The 13,042-nt window shown below is 41.6% G+C and overlaps 1 protein-coding gene across 7 annotated transcripts in view; it reads left to right on the plus strand.

Moving 5' to 3' along the window:
* GRID1 (glutamate ionotropic receptor delta type subunit 1) overlaps positions 1 to 13,042 on the plus strand; it is a 605,033-nt gene that overhangs the window by 265,756 nt on the left and 326,235 nt on the right. For 6 of the 7 annotated variants that reach the window (XM_068950711.1, XM_068950715.1, XM_068950709.1 and 3 more), the window contains exon 3: positions 10,739 to 11,023. In XM_068950711.1, the coding sequence (XP_068806812.1) occupies positions 10,750 to 11,023 (274 nt within the window). In that variant the 5' untranslated portion in view covers positions 10,739 to 10,749. Of the gene's footprint in view, positions 1 to 10,275; positions 10,295 to 10,738; positions 11,024 to 13,042 lie in introns of those variants that run through there. The other variant, XM_068950712.1, reaches the window with a different exon arrangement.

Below are 13,042 nucleotides of genomic sequence, written 5' to 3' on the forward strand. Positions count from 1 at the left end.
CCCCAGCTATGTGAACTGTGTTTTGGCATCTCATATAGCTTGCATAGTATTGCTGGCTATTTTGCTGGTAGAAGTAACATCTGTTGGGGAAAAAAAAGTCATAAACAGGATAATAAGGAAGCGTTACAGGGATGTACTTTTTTTTGAGGTGGTGTTTGGAGCATGGAAGTTGTTGTCCGTAGGTGGAAGCAGCTGTAGCTTTTGTGAATTTACTATGAGTCTCCTAACATTTAGCTTCTCTCACGGAGCCCCAGCTCTGATATTATATGTATACCCCAAATGCTCAATTCTAAGCTTCCCGCATTGAATGTAGGTCAGCAGAAGTGCAATGGTGCTTTGGGGGCATTTTTTGCAGTTGCTTGAATATGTCGTTTTAAAGCAGGCCTAATACTGAAGCGCAGCTGCCGTTTGGTTACGGAAAGGGATTGTGTGTCAACGTTTTGGTTTGGCTGAAATTTTTGTAGGCGAGTAGGAGTTGAAAGTTCTGCACTGTGACTGTTACGTGCTCCTAATGTGTTGGGAAACAGCAGAATAGAGAAATGTTTTGCACTTGGTTCAGAAGCAATGTCGTGGTGCTCATACTGAGGTTCCTCCTTCCTGCTTTCAACATGCAGCACGATATAAAGGTGCAGGGTAACTGGGGGGTGGGTAGGGAAGGAACGAAGAACTGAGGTGGCTATTGGCGGGTTTTGTGCCTGTGCATCGTTGCTAGCCAGCCAGGCAGGGGCGACTAACGTGTTCTTTGCTTGTCAATTCCTGTCGGAATCGAATGATTTTCTCAATACCAAAGAACTGGGAGGATTTATCAGCTTGTTTAGCGTTGCTGTGTTTGACTGCTTTTTGTAAATGGCAGGAGAGTGTTTTCCTTTTGTGCATACCAGAACTGAGCCTGAACTACACTGACATTATAACAATACTTAACATGTACATGTAAAATAGCCCCAAGGGAGGCGGCAAAGTCGAGTGTCCCTGCTGAATGCTAATGAAGGTGTGCAAAAAAATCTTTTGTATCGTTATGATTTGTAATGAAATGCAGATGAAAGAAACAGAGGGTGAGAAAATGCAGTTTATTCTGTGCTGAAGGGCAAAAGAGAAAATAATTATTGAAGAACTTCCTAGGAGGGGAAGGCCAATACACAGCATTCAAGAAAACAATAGTTTGTCCCTTCAGTAATTGAGAAGGTTTACAGTTGATGCTACCTTAGAACCAGTGTTTAAAAGGAGTGGGGGAATCAAACTTGGTTATTTAGTTCTGTCTACTGCCTTAAAATAGTATTAACACCACTGTGATTAATCTGTAGCTCTGTGAAACCGTGCTCCATTCAAAGTTAACAGAAATGCTTACTCGTATTTTAAACATCCTGCTAAGCTATGATTCTGGGAGAAAGACTTTGCTAATGGTTTTACATTTTATTGACAAAACAGAAAGAGAGTTATTCTGGAGAGTGTCCTGTCAGGTGTTGCTTGAAGTATTTTTTTTTTATTACTAATTCAGAAAAGTAGAAAATGCTTAAAATCAGCAACACTTCCTACCCCTAACTATTCACGTTGCTAAATTGCAGTTTAAAAAAAAATATTTAAAGTGTTTTTTTCAGTACATAAAATATGCAGTTTTTACTGCGTCAGTCTTCCAAATCTACCCAACTGCAAAGCCAACAGCAAAACTCGGCTATAAAGTAGATTATTAGCTGTAAAGCTGTGTTTGCTCTCAGTTCCTCACTTTCCTTGGAGGAGCTTGAGTGGTATCAGATCTGTCCTTTGTGAAACAGGGTGCTCTCTTATCTATCACTGTTGCTCTCAATTAATGCTCTTTTGTCAGTGCAGTATGCCCTGTTCTGGTCTTACGGTGAGAGTTTTTCCATATGAAATGTAGTAGCATGCTCAATGAGGATTAACCAAAAGTCATTTTGGAAGGCAACCAGTGCATTTCTTGACCACTTGATGGCATCACTCAGTTGTATGGAAACTAAATCGCTTTGCCAGTAAAGCAGTTCTACTTCTGTGCTTGGTGTGAGAAGACTTTTGTGTTTTATTTTAGACTATTAAAGACTGCAGAGAGCTCTTAATATGCTCCGGTAAATTAAATGGAAGCCACAACTCTAATTTTGATAACTGTATTCCTTTTCTGTGGTATGTTGCTTACCATTTTTAACCATTTTCATCTGCATGAAAGCAAGCAGAGCGGTGGTCTAAATTCCTCCTCTGCCCATCTCCGCTTGTTAGCTTTTCAAGGATGGCAGCTAGTGTTTTATAGGTCGATGCTCACACAAAGCACTTGATGCGCTGAAACTTTGGCGGGGGTTGGGGGGGTTGCTTTTCCAGGAAAACTATTTTAAAACCTCCAATTGCTGCAGTCGATATGCATTTTAGGGAAAGATTTATGTAATTTTGTGTGCTTGCTACAGGTAAATATTTCTATAAAATGAAAGCATTTTGCAGTCTCCATATCTGAGCTAGGTGATCTTTCCATGTGTGCAAGCCAACAATGACTGGTTACTGAAAATGCTGAAGTCAGGGGGTAATGAGGAAAGCAAGACTGACTATTATTTATAGGTAAAGGGCAAATCTGCTAATGTCAGGGGAGCTCTGACATTTTACACCTGCCAAGGATCTGCCCGTGAGATAACCAGGCGTGCAGTTTAAAGCAAGTTCAAGATCTCAGTGCTGCTTCTGCTCTGAAGCTAGTGGCAGTAGCGAGGCACTGCTGTTAGCGCTCCCAGCAGATAGGAGGGCGACCGGCCCATCTTTCCGCCTGAGAGCTAGTGTCGTCCCTCGGAGGTTAATGGGCACCCTGGGTAAAGCAGCAGGAGGAAGGTGGTATTGCCGATGTGCCTGTCTGCTTGGGAGCAATGGCTGTGGCATGCTCAGACCATACCTAGCATGTTCCTGGAAGACAACTGGGGAAAAAATAAAAATAACAATAAAATGCTGGGAGTGGGTGTCTTCATTTTTCCCCCCTTTCCGTTTAGCTTAACACAGGCTATTGGATGCCTGAAAAATAACAAAAAGAGCTGGTCAGAAATGGACCATCTCTTTAATGATAGTTTTATTCAAAACTCTTTCTTGGAAACATTTCAAAATGTCATGCTTTCCTTAGGTTTTGAGATGTTTTTAGATACTGCTTTACCAGGGTTATTTTGACCTACTGATTATAGGTGCACTTCAACATGCACACAAATCTATATATGTACCGTTTTTCTCGAGTATTTTTGAAATAATCATCATTATCTTAAAAAAAGAAAATACTAAGTAGTGATGCATATCTAATTTTTGGATCACTTAATACTTTGATCTGTCCTTCTGTGAATTTTGCTTAAGTTGGAGAGTTAAGTTTCCAGCTATGGGACTTTACCCATGCAAAATATGGTAAGTTTCTCTAAGAGAAGAGGAAAAAATAATGTATTTAGCAACTGACTTGTCAGTACTCTTTCAGTTGCTAACATTCAGTTGCCGAGAAGAACAGCTAAGACTCCCCTATCTTACGTTTTGTAAGCACGGAAAGATAATGAAATATGGAGGAAGAATTCAGAAACAGGCTAAATGGTCATTATTCTTTTTGTTTTCCAATGCGTTATCTTATCTAATAGTTTTAGTTAATAATCTCCAAATAATCATGGAGGGTTTTGCAGTGCCAATTCTACTGTGGGCAAATACCGTTTCCCCTGTAGTAGTGCCAAAAGGAGAAATTCCAGCCTGCGGGAGTTTGGGAGCGCGCTTCCCTAGATGCCGTTGCCAGAGCGGTGCCTGTGCCGCTTGGACGGTGGCCAGCCCACGTGCAGGTGCTGGTGACGCTGCTGCAGTCTGGGGTACACAAGGCACGTCTTGAGCTTCGCTGCTGGAAGCCCATGTTTCCGGGACTATGACTCCAGGTTTTATTGTTGTTGTCGACCTCTTGGAGGAAATAGTTATTGGTCTTAAATGCTGTATGCAGAAAAATATAAATCTGAATTGGGCTTGTTAGGGGTTTGGGCTTGTTGGGCTTGGCCGGTTTGATTTTTCCACCAAACCGTGAAGAACTAATTGTAAAATGTGTTCCTGTTTTAAGCAGCATTTTGTTTGTTTTAAGAAGGTGAGTATAACAGAGTGAGAAATTATCACCTCTACTGCGTAGAGGTGATACAACAATAAAAGTGCTACATGCGATATTTTTACTGTCAGGATTTGTTATCTTTTTTTAACGCTACTGTGTTGTGGCAAGTGACTATAGCTTTGTGTAAGTTTGCATAATAAAAATAATAAATTCTTAGTTCTTTGAAAAGAAGAGACATGTTGTAAATATGAAACATAAAGGTAAGTAAAAGCCTACAGAAATGGAACAAAGAAAAAGTTGTTACTGCCATGTATCCAAAGGAGAAGGAAAATTGAAAAACATGACATAGGGGCTAGTGGTGCAAATTCATTAAGAATTGCTTTTCTCAGCTAAGGAGAAAAGCTAAAAGTAAGCCGACAGCATAAGATGTAAAGTAAAGGAGAAAATACTCTTTGGGGAAACTCTGTTTAGTAAGCTATAAGGTTGAGTGCTTAGATGACTCTCTAATTTTGATAAGTCCTCAATTCGTCAGTAGTAGGAGTGAGTCTTTCTGTAGGTCAATATTTTTAGTAGAAACATTTTCAGTGATATTAATAAGATTGTTGTATAGTTCTCGCAGCCTGATGGGCTAATTTTGCGCAAAAAACATTTAGATTTGTGTTGAATCTTAAAGGTCTTTGAGAACCTGAAGAGATTTAAAATGAAGATAGCTTAGTAGCCTTGCTTTTAATATTTCTGTATGTGAATAAATTAGTTGCAGGTTTGTGCAACTTCATAGGAGTTTCTCATGTACTACTGCAAAATAATTTGGGTTTGGTTTAGATATATAATCAAACACTTGCTTCTCTAGTGGTGGTGTTTTATGCTTAGCTGAAGGAATTGTACCCCCCGTCCTTTTCATTTTGAACTGTTGCTGGATGGGCTGCGCTCTTTTTCTTTTTACTGTCTTCCTTTTGATCTCTTCTGCATGTTCCAGACAAACCTCCCAGAAAGACTTTTTCCGTTCAAGTTAATACCTGTATGGATGCGTTTCCCACATGATCTTACGTCTTGATTAAAGATGCAGTTTATTGGCTTTTTGAGCTGATGTATTCTCATCTCCTGACTCTTCACTATTCTACTGTTTTCCCCCAAAACCTTATTATTTGTATCTATTTGTATACAAATTAGCTAACAAATCAAACTACTGATTAATGTTTGTGTACATGAATAATACAACAGCTAGCTCCCTTTGTATTTATTTGTATTTAGCACAATATTTATAACACGTTCTTGTATGCTTTCATGTTGAAGGCCCTTTTAATAGGGAAGCGGCGAGTACCTCCGCCAGCCTGGCGGCGTGGTACGAAATAACTTAACCTCTTTGTGTTCGACATTGACAGGTTTGAGACCACAGCTGAAATGTGGACTTCTGTATTTAAACTGTATAAACGGTATTTAAACTTTGATATGTTATGTTTAGGTATTGATTAGCAGAGGAAAACTTCTTATTGAGCAATACAGCTAATCTTAAAATCATTTATGGTAATTTTACATCACTATTAGCATGCTTCTATTTAATAGCTGAGTACACACATCATTTCCGGGTGTTAACCAGATAAATAAAGGGAAGAAAGGAAGAGTGGAAAGCAGAAAATTACAGGTGATATGTGCTTGTTGTCCTGCTTGTTATTCAGTGTTTCTTTTGATAAAAAGAAGTTACTACCTCAGAGTTCTTGTCATCGCGCGCTTCTTGAGCACATGCCTCGGTCTGCTGCCTCTACTTGTTAGGCAAGCTGGTAGATTTGTTAACTGTGCACTGGGGCAGAACAAACCGCAGGCCTTGATAATCCCATCAGATATTAGGGTTTAGTTTCCCAGCATAGATTTTTCTCAGAATTTGCTGCGTTCTCTTGAATTCGATGTTTTACTTAAGAATGAAATGTTTTTTAGTGGTTTTTTTTTTCCTTCTGGTTTCCAGCGATAAACTACATGAAAAAGGAGTTTTCAGCCAGATTGATTGCGACGATAGTGCTAAGGCAAGTGTAAAGTCCCTCATCTCATCTCAGTAGGATACTAGCTTTGAAACCTGATCACAAGCACTTAAGTGCCAACTTTGTTAATCATTTCTTTGCAGAGTACTACACCAGAAATAGTGTGTCTGGATTTTCTTTCTTCTGGCAGATCTGAAGTTCTCTTCTTTCATTTGAAAAACTGTAAAATGCAAGTTGTTTGCATAGAATGCTCCTCCATTTGCTATACTGTAAAGAGCTTCTAAGGGTTAGTCAAACAGAAAAAGAAAAAAAGTCAAATAAAAATCAGAGAGGATTTATCAGATATGATCAGATGTGGTCCAGAGTGGGTAGGACCAGCTATAGGGATACACAGAAGCGAGCAATAGAAAGGCACTGAAGTTTGAAGAGGCAAGGTGAATTCTAGTGGGTGGATATATTGTTAGATAAGAAATTACGGCAGCAGCTGGTCTATTGATAACTGTGGAAACAAAGGAACAAGTTTCTATCCTATCCTGAATAAGAGGAAACCACTGAATGGGAGGTTGAAAGGTGGTCATATCATCATGTTGCCAGGAGCAAGTTAACAGTTTCTCTTGGAATATTTTGTCTCCCTGCGATTTAGAGTGTTACGGATTTAATTATGGAGAGATCTGAGCTAAATCCCTTAATGCAAATATCTCTATGAAGATGGTGCTAAATCAGGACTTCAGTCAGCGCCTCCCTTCAGAAATAGGACGACAGTACTGGAAGCAGCTGGAGAAGAGCAAGGTCTCGAACACGATTGTAGCAAAGCATAATTCTTGCATCATTTCATACGTGATGAAGAGTCCCACAGATTAGAAAAGGCAGTAGGGAAAAGGTGCAGTCTGAAAATCAACAGGTGTACTTCCAAGCTTTACTGTGATCTTAATGGGGATATGCCTGGAGTTAGAGATGTGGGTCAAAGAAGGAGGAAGAAGTTTAGCATGTATTGCTGTGATGTATGAGTCAAGCTAGACTGGTGGATTTGAGGAGACCCCCAAAATGTATTGTTCTCTGTGTCGCTTCTGCCAACGTTGTGGCAGAGAGAACATCTAAAACAGAACCTCGGACAAAGGTGTCGCTTGCGGAGGAGCTGGATGGAAAAACGAGGCAATGGGTGGAGAAGAGAGCAAGCAGGGTCTTGTGCAGCTTGGTAATGGAAGTAACAGTGCAGGATGCAGAATGTCAGCCAGGTGCAAAAAGGCGTGTTTCTGAAAACAGATTTCAAAAGAGTTATGTTAGGGGAGATGCTTCACTGAGACAGTTAAAACTGTATTAATAATTTAGGAAGCCTCAGTGAAGTCAAGGACTGGAGAGATGATCTGTTAGAAGCAAAGACGGATCAATAACTACCAGTGAAGGCATTTAATCTGCTCGGATAGTTTGAATGCAGAGTTATTCTTTCAGTATGGTGATGTTCACGTTTTCATCGTTATGTTAACGTGCACGTTTCTTACAGTATGGTTTGTGGGATGTTGGTATCCTCTTAAAATGCAGCCTGACATTGATGAAGGCAATTCAATACAGTGGACTAATAAGTATTGCTATTCATATAGCAGTGAAATCTGGAGGCAAGATGACTAGAACATTGTGTATTTTCTCTGTGGAACTCGAAGGACTTTAACAACATTATTTCTTGATACTTCAAAATATGGTACGTTTCTAGTAATTAAAGATGACTGGAGATTAGGGCGTTTAGATTCTCTTCTTCCCTATGTTCGTGAGTTGATGTGAACCAAGGCACTTAATCTATACCTTAGTTTTCTTAAAATTGAAATAGGATGCGTTATGAAATTTATATGTGAAAAGTGCAGATCCTTTTAAATTGTTTACGAAGGTCCAACTGATGTCGCATAGCTGGGGAGGCATGATCATTACTGAAACTTTAATCCTTACCTAGTGTGAAGTGAAACAGAAAACACATCTTTTCTCAAGCCACAAAGTTTTGCATGCAAGAAAGTACAGGCAGGTTGGAGGAAATACTTTTTTTTTTTTAAATTAAATTTAAAAAGTAAAGTCACCGGAGTTTCTTCTGGGATTGTATAATCCTTGAACATTCTTCTGCTAAGTAATTTCAGGAAGTCTTAAGAGTTAATGAGTTTTTTTTAATGAATTGAAGTCTGTTCCACTTCTGTAGTTGTTCCTCACCGTGTTACCCATGTAGAAAGTAATACATTTCTTCTTAACGTACTGAAAGCTTATTCACTCTTCAGTGTGATAAGCGTGGAGAAGTTGAACTTCTTGGAGTCCCTCATATTTTTGTATAGTGAAAGTCTTCTATTACAAATATATAACACAATCTGTTTCAAATTCTGCAATTTGACTAAAGAAGGCAATTTAGAAAATATGAAACCATATTTTGCCTACAGTCATTCCAGTTTTTTATGGCCTGCTGTACTATCTCAAAACAGAAAGGCAAGAGAGGATAACGCTTGCCGTGTAGCATATGCTTTCATGCAGAGCGTAATCAATTGACAGAATATCAGGATGTAGACGCCGATTGACTAATTTTTCATTTTAGCCCATTGACATAAACTGCAGAACACTGGGAAAAACCCTCAACCATAAAAACACTTTGTTTTGGAGATGTTTCAGCTGTGGTCTGCAGGCTGTGCTGGGAGATAAGGGTGCCCAGTTCCTGTGGGCTGTCCTATCGCTGTTGCTGCTAAATAAGCGAGCAGCTTTCGATTTAGTGTCAGTTGTTGAGTGAAAGTTATCTTTTGTTATGCAACTGGTGATCAGTTCTATGTTCCACATTCCACCAGCCATTTGGGATTCTCCTCTGTCTACCTGCATAAGTAAAACGTTCTCCCTGCGGGTTGGTGCTTGTTGCAGGTGATCTCTGCAGGGGTTTAGGGCTCAGCTCTGCTCTTCTCCACTCTGTCTCCACTTTGCTGTTCCCTCCCCTACTGTGGTTAAATAAATTACCTGTATGACATGTTCGGTTTTCTCTGGCGAGAAGCCTGGGAAATCAAATCTGTTGCCGAACCTGGGTCTCCCATTTGGCAAATGTAACGCCTCCCTGCTGTTAAATCAGGTCAGCTTTCAGGAAAACGGAGAACAATCTCATATATCTATAATTAACACCGAGCAAATTTAGGTAATGCAGCTGACACATGTTTATTATAAGGACCATCTAGGAAATAATTTTAAAAGCACTTCAGCTTTCACTCTTGCATTAGGATACGTGTTGAGTGTTCTGTGCATAGAGACGATCAAACATTTTCTTTCTGTTACCTCATATCAAAGGGAAATGCATTTGTTTTCTGCTGCTTCTCTGAAGCTATTTTGTGGAATGATTCAGTAGTTGCATTAAAAACAGTTCTCTGTATTGAATTGGTGTGACTTTCTCTATTTAATTACTATTAAGTACTAATTAACTGTTTATTACTATTAATTATTGATAAGCTGCCCAGGTTTTTGGCCCCTGGAAGTGCAGATACCAGGAAAAGTGTTGAGGGGGAGGGTAAATAAATTCCTTTAACGTGGCACATTCGATTTCCTACCTTTCTGCTCGGCTGGATCGCAGGCGAGGCGAGAGGTGGTGGTTGCAGGTAGGGTGGCAGCGTGCGGCTCCTGGGTGACCGCGATCACCACATGCATGCTCCAGCCCTCTGGACCCCACAGCAGGCTGCCTGTTTTCCCCCATAGGGGCCGGGGGGCCATAGGCACCCTCAAGGCCGGGCCGAGGTGGGCTCGCTTAGGGTAACCCTTGCTTCAGCTTTCTCAACAGGCTTAGTCAGAGGACCGGGAAAAGCATAGCAAAAGCAAAGATTGCAGTAGCGTCTGAGAGGCTGGTTGGTTGGTTTGTTTTTTAAACTACCCTGATGAAATAGCTTGTGGAGTCATAGCTGGGAACCTCTGGCATGGAAACGCGTTTTTACAGCCCACAGCTAAATAGCATTTTGTCTCTTGTGGTGGAGTGAAGGGAAGCGTCGCGGCTTTCCGTGCGGACAAAGCCGCAGAGAGGTTGCCTGCCGTCCTGGGCAGCCGGTGAGGGTCGTGCGTCTCCGTCGTGGAGGTTTTCAAATGCGCGCAGCTTGTGTTAGGGCTTATGTAATACTGCGTTCTCAGAAACAGATGGTCTCGAATGTATATGCTCTGTTTTTAAACAGCGTGTGCTTTTCCAGATCTCTTTGAGGACAGCAGCTCGAGTGTTATTAGTAAGCGTGCAGGTGCCCCTGCCGTGCCTTTGTTGTAAGGAGAGCTGCTGTTGTAAGGAGAGCACTCTTGCTCCAAGAGGCCTGTGGTAAACGTTTTTTCATCAAGTTAAAAATCCTTTAGAACTTTATATAAAACAAATCCTTGAAACTGAAATCACTCTTTATTGTCCCAAGACTTCAGAGATTTAGAGGTGAAAGCATTTAAGTGGCTTTCGGGAGGTCTGAGTTCAGTGGAACGACCTGAAGCAAGGGGCGCGGTCTCCCCGCGCAGCAGCTCCTGTCTGGGGAACTGGCCGTGAAAGCGCTGTCTTTCCTCAGCTTTGTCATGTTTGTGTGGATTGTAGATGCCGTCTCTTACTGGTGCTTACTGGTACAGAACCAGTAATCTCTGAAAGGCTTCAGCTGGTACAGTAACAGAAGCAACTTCAGCTTTCTGTTTCTGCTGTGGGCAAAGCCCTTCTTAATAGCTAGGTCGGGTGAAGGAATTTTTGGGCCTGGCCTGACCCTGCTTTCCGTCTCGTCTTCTGCAGCCTGTGACCTGATGACGCTGGGGATCTTAGCCTTGGTGACGTCCACGGGCTGCGCCTCGGCCAACGCGCTGCAGTCGCTGACGGACGCCATGCACATCCCGCACCTGTTTGTGCAGCGCAGCACGGGGGGCTCGCCGCGCACCGCCTGCCACCTGAACCCCAGCCTGGAGGAGGAGGAGTACACGCTGGCCGCCCGGCCCCCCGTCCGCCTCAACGACGTTATGCTCAAGCTGGTCACCGAGCTGCGGTGGCAGAAATTCATCGTGTTCTACGACAGCGATTACGGTGAGCAAAGCAGGGAATTTCAGACGCTACTGTGTGTGGGGTGGGGTTTTTTTAATGTAACTCGCTGGGTTCTTTAAGAACTGAAGGGAAAGTGTTTTGAGTGGACTCAGGTCTCTGGTTTGAAGGAAAGGTTGCTGCTGTGAGAACTAATTTTCAGACAAGCAGCAAAGTTGCTTAGCAACATCTTCTACCCAGACAGTTGAAGTTTGAATCATCTCACACTTTTTCAGTTAAATATTAATGAAGCGTTGACATTGATTGGCAGGGGTCATGTAGCTATGCAAGCAAGTTCAGTAAGGCCTCTACCCATCCTCTGCAAAACACTTTCTTTCAAAGCCGAGTACTGTTCTCTTTAAAAATTAATTTTCAAAATTCCGTTGTTTTTTTTTGTTTTTTTTTTTTTAAAAACATACTTCCTCACACCATTCTCCATTTGGAGTAAATTTCACAGTGGTGTCCTTCCTGGCATTAAACCAAAAGGTTTTATTTTCACCACATCTGATGCATCTCCTTCAGCGAAATTTTCCCTTTGGGCAGAAACTTGGGGAAAAGAAGTCTCTGCCCAAACAAATTTAGTACTTTATGCTGGATGTAAAGGAGTGATGAAGTAACTCATTTTGTGCCAGGCTCTCAGAGTAAAAGGGAGGCGTGCACGTTTATTGTTACTTCCCCCCAGCCTTCCCGTCCAGTCAACTGATAGGAATACTCTTCCATGTGTTTAACTCCTAGTGTTGTCAGCGCGCTCATCTTAGGATGTAGCATCTGTGATGGGGAACAGGAAATTTGCTATGTCGCGTTTTAAAACCATGCAAACGCTCTGGATTTAAACTGTGATGTGTATGTTTTTGGTGTGGTGGCTAAAGATGAAGAGAAAGATAAAGGAAATGGAGGTTCCATTGCAGTTGGAATAATGATGTGTATTTGTAGTTTAGGTTCTACACACAGTTTTCCACGTATGCAGGGTAGCTCTTCATTGTATTTTCACTGCGTAACACAAGATCATTGTAGGTGAATCAGAGAGATACAAGGTTTTAGGTTTGAAGTTGGGCCACTGAAGTTGGGTTCCCCCCGCTTCCTTCCTTCCTTAAAAAGCCCCCCAAACCAAAATCCTGTGCAAAGGCTTCTGAGCCAGAATGACTTTCAGAAGTCTCGAGTGCAAATTTCTGGTCTGAATTGTTGGAGATGTCACTTTACCCTTTCTACACAAGCCAATCTGAAGACGATGAGGATTTTAAATGGTAAATACACCTAAGGCTCTATAAAATGTTTTTAATTATATGCGTGAGAAGGTTGCTGTGATACTTGTGTAGAGGTAATCTGTAGACTCAAAAAATCTAACAACCTAGTAAATAAACTGTCATTTATTTACTCTCCTTTATATATAATGCTTGACCGGTGAATGTTTTGAAAGCGAAAAATAGTGTGGGCATGGTAAGTATTCTTTTGGTGGCTTCTTGGTCCTGATGACAAAGTTCCTGTGTGGCAGAGGGTTTGGCTTAAAAAGGTAAAATCATTTCTAATGTTTATTTCCAGGAAGAGGAGGAGGAAGAAAAAAAGTTTAAAATGTCTTACCAGCATCATTTTATAGTGTTTTATAGTTACTATTCCATCTTTTCTCCTGCTGCCTTGTAGCTTTAACCTTCTAAATCTGAAGGAAATTAGACTGCTGGAGCTGGATCTGCAGAGGGCACAGCTCCAACCACCGAGCAGTCTTGGCCCAGCAGCACTGCGCTTGCCCCCACGCACAAGCTGTTGCCACCCGTTTTTCCTGGTAGCGAGACTGGTTACTGAACCTGCTACCACTTACTCCAGTAGCATAGCTGTGCTGCTTTGCCTCTCTGCCAAGAGATAATGTCTTGGGGGCAAATCCTGATCCCTTTAGTTCACATACTCTGTCAATTAGGATGTGGTAACATTTATCTCTTCTGTTTATCACAGACTGGCCTTCAGTCTGTAGCAGTAGGACAGCTGCTACCCGGCGGTGGAAGATTGCCACAGGTACCGCACTCCTGCCAGTGC

Source organism: Struthio camelus, chromosome 7, assembly GCF_040807025.1.
Source record: "Struthio camelus isolate bStrCam1 chromosome 7, bStrCam1.hap1, whole genome shotgun sequence".
NCBI classification, from domain to species: Eukaryota; Metazoa; Chordata; class Aves; order Struthioniformes; family Struthionidae; genus Struthio; species Struthio camelus.